This window comes from Pinus tabuliformis, chromosome 8, assembly GCF_031772625.1.
Source record: "Pinus tabuliformis cultivar Carrire ecotype Pingquan chromosome 8, CPIR1, whole genome shotgun sequence".
Classification (NCBI taxonomy): domain Eukaryota; kingdom Viridiplantae; phylum Streptophyta; class Pinopsida; order Pinales; family Pinaceae; genus Pinus; species Pinus tabuliformis.
The window spans coordinates 1,770,486,332-1,770,506,406 of NC_142294.1; the positions used below are offsets into that span (position 1 = coordinate 1,770,486,332).

General features: G+C 37.0%; 1 protein-coding gene across 1 annotated transcript; it reads left to right on the top strand.

Annotated features, from left to right (window-relative positions):
• Positions 1 to 9,121: 9,121 nt before the first annotated feature.
• On the top strand, positions 9,122 to 15,872 carry LOC149243238 (CBL-interacting protein kinase 18-like). The gene is made up of 2 exons (XM_089367777.1): positions 9,122 to 10,232; positions 15,423 to 15,872. The coding sequence occupies exons 1-2, from the start codon at positions 9,141 to 9,143 to the stop codon at positions 15,600 to 15,602; spliced, it is 1,272 nt and encodes a 423-aa protein (XP_089223903.1). The 5' UTR covers positions 9,122 to 9,140; the 3' UTR covers positions 15,603 to 15,872.
• The last annotated feature ends 4,203 nt before the right edge of the window (positions 15,873 to 20,075 follow it).

Consider the following 20,075-nt stretch of genomic DNA (forward strand, 5'->3'; position numbering starts at 1 on the left):
ACTTTGAACTAAAAATAGATACAAATACACAACAGGGACCTAAGCCACTGGGGTTAGGCCCAAATCCAAGAGCCTTAGCCCTCTGGAACTAACTCAGTGATGAATCAATAAGCAACTTCTCATTATCATTGAATAAATGTCTAATACATCACATAACAGTAAAAAATAACAGTGCCAAGTAGTTGAGCTCAATAAATAATTAGCTGAAAACAAAACTTCAATCCTAATGAGAACTTTTACATGCTTATTTATACAAGAGGGTAGCTACTAGCAGCTCCTTAGAAAACAAGAATATTTTTCTCCCACAACTCGAGAATGGTGGATCCTATTCCTCATTAATTGCACTCTCTTGGCTTCCATTGACCTCACTACTTTCACATGCTTCACTGCCATTGACCTCGAGCTCATGAGAGAGAGAGTGTTGTGATCTTAGGTTGATTGAGGGAGTTAAAGAGGTGGACAACCCCCTAAATTCTCTCCTTGATGTCTACTTCAAGCCCCTGCGTAGAAATCATCTCAAAAATTGCTCCTTTTATCCTTCTCACTAAGCATAATATAACAAAAAATGTAAATATATGTGAGAAAGAGATAGTTCTAAAGATGGAGGATGGAATCATGACCCTTATAATGTACCTATTAATGAGCCTTATCATCACCACCTACTAAAACTGTTTCTAATATTCTGAGAAACTCAATCATCTATGTGTATCTCTCTCATGGCCCTTGTGGCCTCCTTGACATACCAAGGCTCGTCAGAGGGTTTTCCTTCTTGGGGATAGAAACTTGCATTTTTCTCTATTTTTGTCCACTCCTTCTGCTCTTCTGCTTCATTTCTTCCTTTCTGTATGCCTAAAATCAAGGGTGGACTGAGCTTGAGTCCTATCCACTTCACTATCAACATTTGCATGATTCTCTTGTATAAGGTTGTTCTCTCCAAGGAATTCTTAACCTTTTAGGAGAGTGATATTCTCTGATCTGGAGGCTATGGGGTAAGGCATGCCATCTCCTCTGGAAGGCTTGCAGGATTTTTATTCCCAACAACCTGAATGTGTCTTCAAAATGTAGGATGGATTGTTCTTGGTTGGCAAGGTATTTATGTGCTAAATTATCATCCTTGGAGATGATGCCATAATTTATAATGACAACCATTGGGCTCACTAGCTCTGTTGTGATATACAATGGTTCCTTTTACTCCTTTTACTTCCTCAAATCTTGCCTCGTCGTGAGTCATCTAGGATGCTAAGGCCATCAATTGTGTATCCCCCAATATTGCATTGGGATCTCAAAAATTGAGATCTATCAGAGTGAGGTTGTGTAGATAAAATTTAGAAATTTTTTCTTTCTACTCCATGTTAGCTTGGATGCAAAATTCAATGAACTTTTTGTAATCCCGAAAGGGAATAGATCCATGTTGTGTTAAGGTTTTGATTTGGAATTGCAAACACTTATCTTTGAGGAAGAGGGCATAAGACTTGGATGGTTGTCTGCACTATAATGCCTCCATGGAGAGGCTTTCCATGGTGACAAGTTGGGTTTCCTTCTCCCGTAGCTTCTCTCTCAACCACATATTTTCTTCTTCTAGCTTCTCCTTCATTGTAGACACCCTCATTCTCATCTCACTTAATTCTTTGCTAATTTCAAGGACCTTTTCTTCCATGAGGCCCACATCCTATACCTTCTCATATTTAGCAATTTTCATCCACCTGTGGGTTCTTCCTCTTTCTATTTCTATCTCATAAAAAAGTGGGACTACAAATTTTTGGCAAATAATCCTCCCTACTTCAACGAATTTGTAGTAGGAACTTAGGCTAGGTTGTGGACTAGGCTCTTGGAGCTCTCGGTACTCCTTCTCAACTGTTATTGGGGAGGTTACGACCTCCTGTAGTTGTTGCAGCCCTACCTATAGGTCCTTCCTATTGCAATTGCAAAACAAGATTTGAAACTCCTCAATGGTACACCAAGCCTTTCCTCTCCCTAAATGTTTTTGAAATGAGCAAGTATGAAAAAGAACCAGAGCCCAAGTACATAATATGTCATTTTTTATTTAAGACTTAGAGCATTGTGGTAACTTGACATTACATGGGGTTTTCCCTTTTGGACCACTCTCCCCACTCTAAGTAATTATTTCTCCTTCCCTCATAATCACCATCTACTATTTGTGATCCCAACTCGGCTGACGTGACATCTCCATGTTAAATGAGTGCTTACCATCACTTTTAGTTAACTAGCTGAGGGTGGCCAAGTTAACTGGCCACCTCCAACTTATTAAAACATCCCCTCTCAACATTTATACATTTTCGTTATTCACACATAGGGAGGAGGTAAGAGTTTTCCATACCTGTGTCTACCTCATGATTGAACTGTTGCAGGGATTTTCATGTTGGAGCTAAACCATATCATTAGCATTAAGGAAGTTGACTTGCTGGCATATTTCCTATTTATTTATTCATTTCTCCTCATGATACTTGACTATGTGTTTGTTGTGTGTGAAGGTACATCGTTGATGTTCACACCGGTGTCGCTAGTCGAAAGTCCTCTTGGGAGTGATATGACTTATTTATAGTTGTCTCATAACATTCCATCATGTTGATTTAAGGGGGCTTGACCCAAGTTTAGAGTGTACTGCGCACCAACAAAACCCTCAACCACTGGCCTTTTCAACAACGACCTACAAGCATATTGTAGTCTCACCTGAAGTGGTTATGGGATTTTGTAGAATCAAGTTTCTACAGCCAGAGGGATATCTACGTTGTGGCGCCCGTGTGTTCACTTATGTATGATATCTATATACAACTTCGCATACATGAATAACTTCAAGTTGATGATTAACTTCACAAATTGGTACTTAATGCATAAACATAATGTATAACATGTATTATTTCACATAATTCAGTAAAAAACATGCATGATGATATATATAACAATAGATAATGAACACAAAAAGATACTCAATACTTCGCCAAACTTATTCTTTATTAATAACGATCTTCAATACATACACTTCTCTGACCTGCTGTTGGGCGCGAGATCCCCCAAGGGTAGTTTTGGGGTTTAGAGCCCAGATTTTGGTCCAATGTTGTAATTCCAATGAAAATACTTTGCATTTTTTGGGCACGGAGTGCGTAGTTGTTAAAAAGACATAGGGTTGTCCACCCTTATTTTGATAATGTAATGGCGGCTGTATAAGATCTACCCATGGTCCATGGACCATGGGATTGTATAAATAGAGAGAAGATCTAAGTAGTTAAGGAATCGAAGGAATAAGACAAAGTTGAATTAAAGAAGATGTATGCGAGATAGCTCTGAAGTGTAAGTAATAAGCAGCCTACAAGATATCATAGGGTGCCAAATCCTTGAAAATATTAGGTCGAGGGAAGTGGCTAGGGAAATTTTGGGTCAGGCCTAAGAGGTCATATGTAATCATTTCCATTTTAATATAAGTATTCCTATGTGTCTTAGTCGACGTGTTCTTGTTTTTCTTGTGTCCCAAACCCCAGTATGTGTTTTTGATTATCATGTGTGTCCAAATCTTGACTACCAATCGAAGAACCATAATCAGAGAGGGTGAGAAAATCTATATTCAAAATAAAAGAGGCTATTGAGTCACGCCTAGATATGGGATTTGGGAAGTGGACATACAACAACATGGAATACCAACTAAAAGGAAGTGCATATGCACTGAGAAGGGCATCAAAGTAACCAAGACCTCATTCAGTGTAGTCAAGACAAGGAAAAAACCAGCAAACCACAACCCCAACTTGGTGGGGACCTAGTTAGGCCTTCAACTAGTTAGGAACCTCCGAGTTGAAGGTGGGGGAGAAGTTTTCGACTGCGACCTTTGGCGGTCGAGTGGCCCTTTAATACAAATGGTGCATGGAAATCGAGTTAGGCCCAGTAGGCAAAGTCAGGCCTTTGTGTATTTCACCAGGGAGTATTGTAAGGTCTAACCTCCAACTAGTGAAGTAATGTTGATCCTCAACCTATGATGTTAGGTGGACATGTGAGGTGGTCCTCAAACATGGATATTTGTTTTGCACAATAGGAGTATGGTGAGCCATCAATAGTCTGTCCTAGAATTCACGTGAAGTTGCTGGTGGCCTAAACATCACGGATGAGATTAAAGATTGGATTGGAATTGGGATTTAATTGGAGGGAATCTTTGTTGTTGCAATTAAAAATGCAAGAAAATCCATGATCATGGACACATAACCCATAGGGATTTCAAAATTAGAGCCAACAATGGTTGAAAAATGTAGACCCTGAAATAGGTTTGCATTAGGTGGTATCAAAGCAGGGAAAGGGAATATTTCCTGTAGAGAAAAACTTCTAGTTGTGATTGGGTAGAAGTTGTGAAAAAATTCCACGTCTGGGGTTGTGGTTAGAATTTCCAAGGATGTGTGAGAAAGTGTACAACATCCAAGTGAGCAAAGGAAGCTCGATAGGTTCTAGAGGAGGCAAACCAAGATGTAACAAGTCTGAGCCAAAGCAGGAGAGTCGGCAAGGTGTTAGTAAGGTGTGATTGTAGCTCACTTAGAGATACATGTGGACACTCAAGACTAAGATGGTGATGAAAGAGATTCAACAATGAAGCACATGATTAGGAAATCATGAATAATTTCAAGCACAAGAGTATGACGCAGGGGCATGAATGTACTCCTAACCAAAATTGATTCTCAAAAGCTTCAAAAGGAGCTCGTGGCACTTGGAAACAAAGGACACAATTTTCTCATTTTTTTGTATATTTTAACCAAATATTTGTAAGCATGTTGTGGCAGAGGGCGAGATTCCTCATTTTTTAGCGTTTTTGTTTTAAATAGGAATCCTGCAAGATATCAGGGGGTGCCCAATCATTGAAAAGGTCATCCTAGGGAAGCGACTAGGGTAATTTTGGGTCAGGCCTAAGATGTTATACGTAATCATTTTCATTTTAATACAAAGTATTTTGATGTGTTGGAATCTATGTATTCTTGTTTTATTGTGTGCCTCAAACCCTCTCTATATTTGTGATTATCATGTGTCCAAATTTTAGCTTCCAATTGAAGAACCTTAATGAGAGAGGGTGAGAATATCGGTATGCAAAATAAAAGAGAGTGTTGTGTTGCACCTAGAGTTGGGATTAGGGAATTTCGTGTAGAGAAATGTGGGATGTTGGCCAAATGGAAGTGTGTATGGATTGAGAACGACGTTGAAGCATCCAAGACCTTATTCATTGTAGTCGGGACCAGGAGAAAAGTTCGAGCCTGACAATGTGGGGACCTAGCGAGGCCTCTAACTAGTCAAGCACTGTTGACTTTAAGGTGAGTGAGAATAAGTCGACGTCAACCTCACGGGGGCCGATATAGTCGAGCATGTGGACCTTTAACACAAATGGCACATGGAAATTGAGTCGGCCCCAGTCGACGCAGTCAAGCCTTTGTGTATTTTGGGAGTGAGTATTGTAAGTTTTGACCTTCGACTAGTGAACTAACACTGACTCCTGACCTTTGACATTAGGTGGATCTGTGAGGTCAGGCCTAAAACATGGACATTTGTTCGATGCAGCAGGAATATGGTGAGATGTTGATGCTCTATCCTCGAATTCACGTAAATTTGTCAGTGGCCTAAACACCAGCGTTGAGATTAAAGATTGAAGTGGAATTGGGGTTAAAAGTCAAAATGTAAAATAATGGTAGGCTAAATGCTATAACAATAAGAATTTAATTTTTCAATTGCTTTATATAATATATAGACATTATTATTATTATTATTTTCAACCATATATAATGTGTAAATTGTTGACATTGAAATAATTTAGTTGACATGAACATTGAGACCTTTTATTTATGGATGATATTGTCCATATTCAATGTTTTTTTTCTATTAATATATTTTTAAACATATTTCAAATTACTAATTTTTATATATTGAAATATTTTATTTATGATGCACATTAAAATTTTCAATTACTATTAATATTTTTGAAATGTCACATATTAATTTTATATTAAGAATTGAATTAATTACACATATCCTTCTTATTACTCTTATAAAGAATTTGAATCTTTTTACTTTCAATTACTTCTTCTCTTTTCACATAGAAATATTTTGTTGTTTTTGATATACATACATATATATGTATGTTTTTTCTAAAGTTGATATTAATTTAAATTAGTTAGTATGCATGATAAAGTTATTTATTTACATTTCCCATTCAAATATGAAAATATAAATAATATGAACTTTAGTAGTTTTTTTTTAATTACTTTAAAAGAATTTTAAAAGTTAATATAAAATTATCATATTTCATATGATACGGAACAATTTTATTTATAACAACAACCAATAAAGAAAGCACAGTTAGAATGAAATTAAGTTCTATTTGTTTGGTTTTTTATATTGAACATTTAAAATATATATATTTTTATTTTTAAAATAACACATGTCAAGCATATATCACTTTTATACTAAACTATGATGATGATGATGGCTAACGTCCACTGAGACCAAACTTTCGTTTATCAGACCTAAAAAAGCAAATTATTTAGTTTGATTTAAGATTTTATTCCTATGCTCAAAAAGCTTGGAGAGAAGCCTCCCGAGCTCACTATAATTTTGACATCGTAAAAGGCTAGGAAGGTCAGTATTGCGACAAAGATTATGAAACTGAGATCTAATGTGGTTGTACGTGGGGCACTCTAAGAGGATGTGGTTTTCATCCTCGATGTTCCTATTCTCACAGAGATGGCAGATCCTTTCCATCCATGGTGTTTTAGGAACTGCCCAACGACCTGTTTCACTATGGAGCTCATGAGAGTTTGTTCTAATCTTTGCTATATTAATTTTCTTCTTTGAGCTAGTTAAAATAGAGAGATACTTTTGATCTTCTAGGGTAGGGTTGATGACCTTCTTATAATAACTTAATTTTCTTTTAGTTGCTAAATCTTTCTCACACCACATTTTTTCTTTGAACTTAGAAGTAACAATATTTTTAATGTTATTAATGTTTTGCAATGCATCATTCTCGTTGATCTCCCAATAGTTTAACCAGGCCCTTGTGTCTTTATACCACCCCCGTTTGAGCCTTAGGTGGTTTTGGCTGGAATTTAAAGCTAGCTTAGGAAGTCTATGATCTCCTATGTTATTGAGTTTGTGCTTGTACAACAAAAGCCTAATCATAGCTAGGCTCTCGATAGGGGCAAGACCTACTTCTATAAGGAGAATAGGATAGGGTGTATTGTTTTTAATTTTCAAGTTATACGTTATAAAACGATTCTGGATTTGCCCGATATTTCTCCAGGATTCTCTAGAGATGCTGCAACCCCAAACCTCACATCCATATAGGATAACAGGAGTGACTAAAGTTTCAAAAAGGAAATTCTTTTTATACCACATTACGAGGTTTGCTGTTTTACAATTATTTTCAAGACCAAAATAAGCTTTCCACCCCCATTAATCCTTTTCTCGATGCTATGGTTCCAATTGAGCTTGTGATGAATATCAATTCCTAGGTACTTGTAAGAATACACTTCCTCCAAGTTATTATTGTCATACTTAAAATTAGCGTAAGTGTCCTTCTTGGATTTGATAATCATAACTTTAGTTTTGTAGTGTTAACAATCATACCCATGGTAGAGCATAAATCCTTAAGAAGCCTAAGTTGCTTATCAAGGTCAGATGGGCACCTTGCGAGAAGAACAATAACGTCAGCATAGAGAAGAAGGATGACGACTATCCCAGCTAAACATCTAAACTTAATAATCTAAAAAATTATTATAACTACAAATTATTATGAAAATTTATAACCTTAATTAATTGTTAAAACTTTCACCAAACTCCCAAATAAATTAATTCATAATATCCCTGAAAATTATAAACAACCCCACTTACCATCTTACATTTCATCATTTTCTATATAATTATATAAACCAATATTAGTTTATCTCAAAATTTCTAATCTCTTAAAGTTGTCTTAAACTTCTAACCCCTTGAACCCTAAAATTTAAATGGACAAACCATTCACCACATGTTTTAAAAATGAAATGGGCAAAGCCTTGAGAAGCCAACCCTAGAAGGTTTAAAATTCGAAAGGCATGAACTTCTAACCTCTTGAACCCCTAAAATTTAAATGGGCAAACCATTCACCACATGTTTTAAAAATTAATTGGGCAAAGCATTAAGAAGCCAAAACTAAAAGGTTTAAAATTCTAAAGTCATGAACTTCTAACCTCTTGAAGTTTCATCACGTGTTCAAGCCCTTAAAAGTCAGCACTAAAAAGTTTCAAATTCGAAAGTCATGATGCGTGCATCTAAGGTAAAAACAAGTTACATTTTTACATGCGATGTGAACATAAATATAATATTAATAAAGTTAAACAATTTTTAATCTAAATCTAAATTTAAGATAAAATGAGTTGTTAAAATAAAATAAGATACAAAACATAATTTAATAATTTTACTATTTTTAATATATTAATTAATAAATAAATAAAAATAATAAAATGATTAATTTTCAAAACAAAGCTAAAATATAATTTAAACTTCAAATAAATAAAATATTTCAGGGACTAATTTTCAAAATGAAACAACATGAAGTAGTGCCCAAGGCTACAACAATATATTGCCCGATAAGGTAAAGTGTTTACGCACGATGCCAACTCTTCCCAAGCCACCACATCCACACCAACGTGGGTAATTCAGATAAAGGAAAGCCGGGCAAACAAGTTACTTGGAGAGATTTTGTGTATACGGGACGAAAGAATACAGCAAGGAAATCGATAGAAAGACAGGTGGTATGAATCGCAACACACAAAGACATGAAGTATCTCTGGTGTGAATTTAATGAAAGAGCCCAACATGGTAGGTTGTCCCTCCTTCAACTAATTCTACTGAACATGACTCTTGGATACGTCCACATTTAGGCTTTTCCCTGATTATTAAGGGGATCTAAAAGGTTTATACTAGCGACTTGTCTTCCATGATAAAATACAGGCTATCAGAGCTCCTGTACGCAGGATATGCCGGGCTCGACAGGAACACATCCCGACTAAGCCACGTGCAATGGAACGGATGCGGGAGAGCAACTTCACAGGCCTTATACAGCAAAGACGCCTGAGCAGCAGCTTTAATCCACAAGGATTTGTGATTTTAGTTTTGAGATTGAGATGAAGCCCAATATTTTGATGGGGAGGTATGAATTAGGGCGCCTCTTGGGGCAGGGGACGTTTGCCAAGGTGTACCAAGGTAGAAATCTCAAAACCAGCGAGAGCGTCGCCATTAAGGCAATGGACAAAGAAAAAATCTTGAAGCTCGGGATGACAAATCAGATTAAACGGGAAATCTCCGTCATGAGATTGGTCCGACACCCCAACATCGTTCGGCTTTACGAAGTCATGGCGAGCAAGTCCAAGATTTATATCGTCATGGAGTGCGTTAAGCGCGGCGAGCTCTTCAACAGGGTTGCCAAAAAGGGAAAATTGAAAGAAGACGAAGCGAGAAAGTATTTTCAACAGTTGATCAGCGCGGTGAATTTCTGCCACAGCCGGGGCGTGTACCACCGGGACCTGAAGTCGGAGAATTTGTTATTAGACGACAATGGTGACATGAAGGTCTGCGACTTCGGCCTCAGCGCACTGCCGGAGCAATTTAGACAGGAAGGCCTTCTCCACACGGCATGCGGCACGCCAGCGTACGTGGCGCCGGAGGTCATAACGATGAAGGGCTACGACGGCGCCAAGGCCGACATCTGGTCGTGTGGGATCATACTGTTCGTGCTCAGGGCGGGTTACCTGCCGTTCCAGGACGCGAATCTGATGGCACTGTATAAGAAAATCTACAAGGGCAACTTCAAGTGCCCACCCTGGTTCTCCTCCGACCTCCGGCGGCTCGTCTTCCGACTGCTGGACCACAATCCCCAGACGAGGATCACCGTTCCGCAGCTCATGGAGGTCTCCTGGTTCCGGCTGGGCTTCAAACCCCCACAAGCCGACAATGTCGATGTCGGCCTCCTTGACGATGTCGAGTCGGCGTTCTTTGTTCCCAAGCCGCCCCGCTTCAACGCCTTCGACATAATCTCCCTGTCGTCGGCGTTCAATTTGTCGGGGCTCTTCAACAACAAGATCGTGAAGCAGGAGTTGTGGTTCACATTAGCTCAACCGGCGTCGAGCATAATATCGAAGCTGGAGGAGATCGCCGAAGTGTTGAGATTCAGCGTCGAGAAGACTGAGGATTGCAAGATCAAGTTCCAGTGTTCGGAGGTGGGGCTGAAGGGTCATTTGTGTATCGTATCGTTTGTGTAAGATTTTTGAGAAACACAGATAGATCTAGATCTGCAAAACAATAACAAGCTTGCAAGAGAAGGAAGAAAGCGAGCAAGAATTGAGAAAAGAATGACAAAATTGAATTAATTCTACAATATGAGTTTTTGAATAAATACATAAAAGCAACTAAGTTAAGCTTAGTTGTGCATGCAATAACTAAAGCTAAGTGTGCTTTATGTGTACATGTGCCACATGCAAGCAATAAGTTAACTGGAGCTAATCTAGGTGCATGTACACCAACACAGCTAGTCTAAGTGCATGTACACCAACTGGAGCTAATCTAGGTGCATGTACACCAACACAGCTAGTCTAAGTGCATGTACACCAACACCCCCCCTTAAGCATAACTTAGGTGAGTGTGATGCAAAATGAATGAGTCCCGGCAACACGGCCATTTTAGGTACCCATATACAATGCATAAAAAGGAGGAAAGAGGGAAAACCCAGTGGGAAGAAAACCCCCCCTCAAAATATAATGCAAAAGTAGAGAAAAGACAACTGCTAGGCAGTCGTGTCCTTCACCCCAAGATGATCTCGCAAGAATCGAAACTTCTACTCAGTGAAAGTCTTGGTGAAGATGTCAGCAATCTGCTCGGAACTAGGACAGTAATGAAGATTGATGATCCCATCATGAATGAGTTCTCTAATGAAGTGCATGTGGATCTCGATGTGTTTGGTACGCTGCCGCTGCACTGGATCTCTGCAAAACTTTAGCGTACTTTGATTATCGCACCAGATGACAGTTGGATGATGGACACTAATCCCAAGCTCAGATAGGAAATGTTGTAGCCAAATTGCCTGAATAGTGGCATTGACTGCTCCTCTATACTCGGCCTCTGCCGATGATAAAGCAATGGCAGCCTGCTTCTTACTTGACCAACAAATTGGGCCGGATCCAAAACTAAGTACATAACCGGAAGTAGACCTGCGATCAATGGTGTCGCCAGCCCAGTCTGAATCTGTGAACCCGATGAGATTCAAAGAACAATTGGCTGCATAATGAATCCCATAGGTGATTGTCCCCTGGACATATCGAAGGATGTGCTTTGCAGCATTCCAGTGTAACTCATGTGGCTCCTGCATGTATCTTGAAACTGCTCCGACAGCATAGGAGAGATCAGGACGGGAGTGAGTGAGATAAAGAAGACTTCCCACAAGTTGGCGATACAGTGTGCAATCAACCAATGGTGTGTCTTTGCCATTCTCAAGCTTTATCCCTGATAGGAAAGGTGTGACTGCTGGCTTGCAGTCACTCATGTGAAATCGTGCCAAAAGATCTCTGGCATATTTTGGTTGAGAAATGGTAATGCCAGAATCACGCTGATGGATCTCTAGTCCAAGGAAGAAATTTAGCAAGCCCATGTCTGTCATAGAAAACCGCTTATGCAATGCAGTTTTGATGTTAGTAATGACAGAAGCTGAACTACCTGTTATCAAAAGATCATCTACGTAGAGTACTATGATCAACAAGGAGTCAATTTTCTTCAGAAAATAAACATTGGAATCAGATTTGCAGCGTACAAAATTTTGAGATAACAAATAAGAATCCATCTTTGCATACCATGCTCTAGGTGCCTGCTTGAGGCCATAGAGAGACTTCTTTAGTTTGCATACGAGAGATGAATTCTGCATGTATCCTGGTGGCTGCTCCATGTGGATTTCCTCCTCGAGATCACCATGAAGAAAGGCATTCTTCACATCCATATGATGCACCTCCCATCCTCTTGCTGCTGCAATGGAGAGAGCTAGCCGAATGGAATCCATTTTTGCCACTGGAGCAAAAGTCTCATCATAGTCAACACCATGTACTTGCTGAAAACCTTTTGCTACCAATCATGCCTTATATCGACTAACTTGGCCATTTGATGCTTTCTTGGTCCAGTAAACCCACTTGCATCTCACAAGTTTGCGATTTGAAGGTAGCGGAACCAAATCCCAAGTGTGGTTCTCAATGAGAGAGTTATATTCATCATCCATGGCGGCTTCCCATTCAGGATGCCCATTTGCTTCTGCATAAGTTTGTGGATCAGATCCATGCATCATATAAGCATGCATGGGCATGGATGGCTCCATAGCTAAGAGTGCTTGCGGATCTTCCTCAAACAGAGGGATAGAGGCAGGATCATCAAGGATATCGCTCATGCTGCGCCATTTTTGTGTTGAAGGTGGTCGAGAATCTTCCGAACTACATGCAGAAGTATGATCTCGATGTTCAACAACTGGTGGTATAACAGGGGTCACAAGAAAAGACTCATCTTCATCAGAATGCTGGTCTGAAGTTTCATCTGCATACTCATCAATGAGTGGCGATGAAAATTTGGTAACAAGTTCATCTACTGGTGCATGCGAAATATCTTCGTCAAACTTTACACTCCTTTCAATAAAGAGCTCTTCAGTGTGGATATCAAGCAATCTGTACCCTTTGACTTCATCAGAATATCCAACAAACATGCATGCTTTGCTCTGAGGCTCCAAAGCCTTTCTCTTCTCTGGAGGAATGCGGGCCCATGCTCGAGATCCAAAAATGCGGAAATGACTAACTTCAGGTTGCATGCCAGTCCAAGCCTCAAAAGGTGTTTTTCCAGTAACAGATTTATGAGGAGATTTGTTCTGGATGTATGAGGCACAATTAATAGCTTCGGCCCACAATTTCGATGGAAGAGATCTTGCATGCAACATGCAATTAGCCATCTCTTTCAAAGATCGATTTTTCCTTTCAGCCACGCCATTTTGCTGTGGAGTGTAAGGAACTGTATGCTGCAACTGTATGCCTGCTTCATCACAAAGATTCCTGATATCTTTGTTGACATATTCCGTCCCATTATCTGTGCGGAGTATTTTGATGCGTTTTCCAGACTGATTTTCCGCATGCGCTTTGAAAATCTTTAGATGTTGAAAAACTTCAGACTTGAGTTTCAAGAAGTAAACCCAAGTGAATCTCGTGTAATCATCTATAAATGACAACACATATCTTGCTTTGCTCATTGAAAGCACCGGAAATGGACCCATGAGATCACTGTGTACAAGTTCCAAAGGTGAAGAGGCTCTCCATGCATGCCCCTTCTCGAATTTTTCTTGTGGATGCTTTCCAAGAGCACATCCATTACAAACACCATCTGAAAATTCAATGCTTGGCAATCCTTTGACCATCCCTTGCTTACTAAGTTGTTGCATATATCTGAAATTCAAGTGCCCAAATCTCTCGTGCCAAATCCTACTTTCTTCATTTGCATGCGTAAGTAGCAAAATAGAATCTGATTGAGGAACAAAATCAGAAAATGTATACAGATGAGATTGATCATTTACCTTGCCAGATGCAATCTTCAAATTGGTTTGCATGTCATAAATGCTCACGGAATCTGGGGTAAATTCCACTTTCCTTCCACTGCCTGTGTGTGTCATCTGATACACTGAGAGAAGATTCACAGAAAGCCTTGGAATATGCAAGACATTTTCAAAACTTCCATCTTCGAATTGCACTCTTCCTTGTCCAGTTGTTGCAACTGCAGAATTATCCCCCATGAGAATGGGAGGACCTGAGTATGCATGTAGAGAAGAAAATGATTCCTTTGAAGAAGCCATATGATGTGAAGCACCTGAATCGATGATCCATTCTTGTGGTGCAGAATGAAGAGCAATTAAAGCATGCCCGTTACCTCTTGGATCTGGTGCTTTTTCTCCAGACTTCTTCTTAGCATTCTCAGGAATGTGGTCTCCAAGATTGTGTTGCTGGAGTGTTTGCGCCATAAGATCTATAGTCTTCTTCATGCATGCAGATTCAGGATGAAAACCATGGTGGCAATAAGTGCACATTCATTGCCCTTTCGTTCCTTTCCTTTCCTTTGAGCCAGATGATCCATCAGGGGGTTTGGGATGTCCTCCCTTTCTTGGATCAGGATCCTTCTTCCCTTTTCCTTTCTGATGGTCTTTGGAATTTGCCTTTCCTTTTGCATGCATAGTAAGTGCATGCGTTTTGGAATTTTTAAGTGTGCCCATTTTGATGAGCTTATCTTGCTCATGCATCAAAGACTGAATAAAAGAATCTAGTGAGGGCATCTTCCAAGCTGCACCAGTTGCAGATCTGACTGTGTGGAATGTAGAGACGAATACTGCATACTCTAGACCAAGTTTTGATAAAATGGAAAGAATCAACTGATTTTCTTGCTTGGATTTGTCGATCCCGCATCCTTTCAGCTGAACCAACAAGGCTTTATACCTTGTGAAAAAATCTTGAATGTTCTCAAAGTTTCTCGGATCTAATGAGTTTAACTCATTTTCGAGAATGTGACCTTGCATTTCATCCTGTTTTCCAAACAATTCTTCCAAAATTTTCCATACTTCATTTGGAGTTGAACATGATTCAACATGAAATAGCAGTTCCGGAGAAATAGATAAACATAGGATGTCGAAGGCCTCGTCCATGCGATTGAAATATCTTGATTTCTCCACTGCCGATGTTGGTTCAACTTCAGTTTCCATGGTTATTCGAAATAAGCCTCTACTTCTGAGATGAAGTTGAATCTTTGGCTTCCATTCGAAATAATTATATGGAGTGAGAATTGCCGATTGTGGAAAGTCCAATTTAGACTCCATTATTTGTTGTTGCTTCAATCTTCTGAACCTGCAAATAAAATTGCTTGTGCACTGATTACAAATCCCTGTGCTCTGATACCATGTAAGATTTTTGAGAAACACAGATAGATCTAGATCTGCAAAACAATAACAAGCTTGCAAGAGAAGGAAGAAAGCGAGCAAGAATTGAGAAAAGAATGAGAAAATTGAATTAATTCTACAATATGAGTTTTTGAATAAATACATAAAAGCAACTAAGTTAAGCTTAGTTGTGCATGCAATAACTAAAGCTAAGTGTGCTTTATGTGTACATGTGCCACATGCAAGCAATAAGTTAACTGGAGCTAATCTAGGTGCATGTACACCAACACAGCTAGTCTAAGTGCATGTACACCAACTGGAGCTAATCTAGGTGCATGTACACCAACACAGCTAGTCTAAGTGCATGTACACGAACACGTCGAGCATAATATCGAAGCTGGAGGAGATCGCCGAAGTGTTAAGATTCAGCGTCGAGAAGACTGAGGATTGCAAGATCAAGTTCCAGTGTTCGGAGGTGGGGCTGAAGGGTCGTTTGTGTATCGATGCCGAGATTTTTGAAATCACGCCCTCTCTATTCATGGTGCAGCTTCACAAGACCGGGGGAGATACAGTGGAGTACGGTAAGCTGTGCAGCCAAGAGCTGAGACCGGCTCTCAAAGACATTGTCTGGATTTGGGATGGTAACAGCCAATAGAATAACGGATATCGTTTGAGCTATGGTCTTATTACACAGGGTTGGTCTCTTCGACCTTTCCTCGACATTTAACTGAGAATTTTCCGAATGATATGGTTCAAAACTCATTCATCATTTACTGTAATTCGGACAGATCCCCGAATGCCGCAGCTCCTTCGCACATACAAAGTTGAACCTTAAATTGTTTGAATTTTCGAATCTCTCTGTCAGAGAGATTCCCAGATGATGAGCATTAAATTGTTTGAATTTTCGATCTTTCCAACAGAGAGATTCCCAGATGATGAGCATTAAATTGTTTGAATTTTCGAATCTTTCCAACGTGAGTGTTCTCTTGAAAAGCAGTTTCTGTGAAAAAGTGATTCGTTGAAGGGCATTGCCTTTCACATCTGTCAGGAGCCGATTCATATCTTCTGAAATTGATCATTCATTGACATTTAATTCAAAATAAATGTGAAGTTTACTTTTTATATAAGATAATAAAAAGTAATGGTATATAGATAATAAAAAATAATGGTATATATTAAAGAAAAATAGTTTTGAGGTTTAGTTGGATTGCTTGAGTTTTAATTATTGTTATATAAAACTTATGGGTTCAATTCCCTCCAAGTTCTTGGGAGTTAGGTTTTTGTATTTGAACTTTAATGCAGTGATTTTTTTAAGTGAATTTGCCTAATACAAATATTCAATAGATATAATTGTCACCAATATTCATAAAATATTCATATATATATATATATATATAAAGAGCAATTGTGAAATATATAATATCATATAAAAAGAGCAATTGTGAAACAAAGAAAATAATCATATATGAATTTTTGTTTACATGTTTATTTTTTATTTTTTCTTTCTCCTTTCTTTAAACTTGTGGTTGTGAATGTTTTCCTTGTATGATAATTTGGTAACTTTGTGAATTTTTTTTTGCCCTCGAGAGAAACATGATAATTTTTCGATTTTTTTAGATTATTAATTTTTTTTAATATTGTAAGTTAATTTTGTTAGTGTATAGTTCTAAGTAACCAAAATGTACTCTGATGTACTGGAGAGAAACATAATAATTTGTCAAATTCTTTTTAGATTATTAAATTTTACTATGATGTGGTGTAGAGAAACATAATAATTTGTCAATTTTTTTTAGATTATTAAATTTTTTAATATTATAAGTTAATTTTGTCAGTATATAACTCTATGTAACCAAAAAATACTATGATATACAAAATTTAGATGATATTAAACTTATTTTACATTTGAAATTTATTATTATTTTTTAACTAAATTTTTTAAGAATAAAACTCATTTATTATAAAATTAATTAATTTAATTTAATTTAGTTTACAATATTTTACTATAATATAATAAGTATATTCATCACATATTAAAGAATATCTCCGAATTTATTAGATATTGATATATACCTACCAAGATCTTAATTTTGAATCTTACTCTTGATACATATTTGAAACAATTTATCCATCTTTTTATTTTTATTATATACCTAATTTTACAACATAATTTTTTAGTTAACTTTGCTGCAGAATGGAATACGCTTGCAGTTTAACTTACATTATTTAGTTGGGTATGCGATCATTTAGTGAATTACAGGTTACCAAACACTTTAAAAAAAAAAAAAAAACATTTTATTGAAAAAAAAGATTCTTTCTACATAATCTTTTATGAAGAATGTTTTATTTTTCTATAATATAATTTTTTTTGGTTAATGCAATAAATTTTTATTTATGGTTTGGAAGCATATTAATTTTGTTGCAATTTATTTTATTATATGGATAGAAATGTTTATTTTAAAATAGAATTTATAGAATTTTAATTTAATTGTCAATAATTATTAAATAAATAGTATAGATTTAAATTTCATGAAATATTTTAGAATATTCATGGTAGTATACACAAATTAAAGGTTGAAATTTATTTGCAAATTGGTTGTGTGATATTCCTAATAAATTTGTCTCTTTTATGGATTTAATATTGGACATGTCGCTGAAAAGACAAAGTGAAAGTGGGACAAGTAATATAATGTGACAATGTAAATATTTATGATGATTAATAAAAAGAACATTGTTTTGTAAATTATTATTCTTGAAACTATATTAAAAGCTACCATGTGTGAGATTAGACTCGTACAGGAAAATAGTTGGAATTAGTTATGGCCAAGTAAGGGCATGAACAAAGAAGAAAAATCCTCCTTTTATCCCTAGAGTGGGAACTATAGCCATGGCCAAGCAATAGAAAACATGACTAGAGATAAATGTCATGTCACGGGTAGAAGCTAGTTTAAAGAGGAGGCGTTTAAAGAGGAGGAGGTAGGATTAAATTAACAAGAGGCTACTAAGGATTAAGGAGGTGTGAATTGAGAAAGAAATATTGATTTTTTCTTTCTCCTGGCAGGGAGGATTTGGAGTTCATGATTGGGAGGAACATGACAACCTTTAATCTATTTTCAAGAATTCTTTAGATAAGTATATGAATGTCTAGATAATTATGTGCTATTTATATTACATATGGGTTTTCAAGGTCATGAAAGAATGAATAGCGTTTTCTTATGATTTTAATTGTTTATGGGTATTTTTAGAAAAATTAATGGATAACCCTAATAAAGTGTTGTGAGTGGAATATATGCATGTATGTATGTATGTGTATTTATATTATTTTTTTTGCAAAAAAAAATGATGGTTAAAGGTATAGAGTTTGACCAAAGTAGAAGAAATACCTAGGTTGAAACATAAATAACAGTATTTTAAATATTAACATTTCACTTGCATTAAAAAATATATTCTTGGCATAGATAAAAAACAATATATATATATATATTACCCTACATCTATATATATATGAGCGATTATAAGATAATAAGCAATATAATTGAATTAAAAGTAGAAAGTTTTATGTCCAGGTTAGGATGGGGACTTCATTGGTTGGCCAAAAGACAAAAAGTCCTCAACAATGGAATATTAATATTCAGAGAAAACCATAAGTAGTCCACCCAGGCTCTAGCCTAATTTGGACCTCAACTAAATAATAATTACATAGCTCATTTAGATTGATTATCATTGTAATCATGTGCTTAAGTAAAAAATACCCTATATGCATATATAATTACGAGAAGACAAATAAAATTACCAATACCATAAATTTCAAGATTATCGTAATAACATGTGCGATAACATAAAGATTTTCATTATACGCATGCATGGAGAACGTAATGAAAGCTAAGCTATCAAGGGTGTAAAGATTTGTATATTAGCATGTAACATCTCAAAGAAAGAAACATCCAGTTTGTCTTCCCAAAACAAAGAAGAAAAATCTCAATTTTGGCCATACAGGCTTCCGCCATAATTTAAATTATAGAATACAGAGTTTTGAGTTAACAAAGGGTGCAAAACCATTAATATAAATATATATGGACACTATAGTTACGGAGACAGGGCTTTCTGCCTGAAAGAGTTGTAATAAACCCTCAAAATTATCATACAAGAAAACTGTAGCCAACTACAGGCCCTTTTTTTATAAATAACCTAACTATAACCACATTATATGCAGTAGCCGGAAAAGTTTGAAGCTTGAATATGGCATCCAGGACCTGTAAAGGGATAGTAGTAAGTGAGCATCTCTAGTGGTCATAATAGAGAGAAGAATATTTGCAAGTATTTAACTCCAGAGATGCCACAAAAACAAGACCCAACGACCATGGACTAACCAGAAAGAACGAAAATAATTCTCTCAGCCGGGTCTCGAAATACTTGGAAATTCTTCGTAAAAATATATAAAAGGAATTCAGGGTAGATGGTATCTTACTTGGACAAAAGAGGGCGAAATCTCCGCTCTAATACTACGCTAGAGTGAAAAGAATGTATTGATATCGAATAACATATAAAGAAAATATTTTTGGAAATAATTAAGTTAGGGTTTTGATTTAGATTTAAATTCAGAGAAATTACCGTGAGGAAGCCATAACAAATATGTAGCATTTCCAGAATCCTTGTGGAAGATGGTTGTTGGGATCAAACCCTCGAAGAAAAGCTAGGGTTTGACTTGCAAATGTACCAGAATCCAAAGAATTAGTGGATGTAATCTTAAAAATGTTATCAACGATGCACATATATGCATATAGCCACAAAGAGACAAGAAATTACAATTATATAAGGTCGAAGTAGGACCTGGTATTCTCATTTGTTCTAGACAGAGTACTAATGAAGAGAATTGAAATCACCATAGTAAACCTTTCAAATGTAGGGTAAAACCTTCGTTTTTTACCGAAATAACCATGAGATATAGAGCTCGTCCACATAGTTTCATCATGTAAACTGAGTTACATAAGACCTCCCTGGATGAATAGGGTGCAACAAAGGTTTCAACAGTCTAGAACATTCGTTGCACGTCCATATAAACAATGCCAACAAAGATAAGTAATGTCAAGGATAGGTATATATTGATATATAATGCGTAGAAGGTCAATCA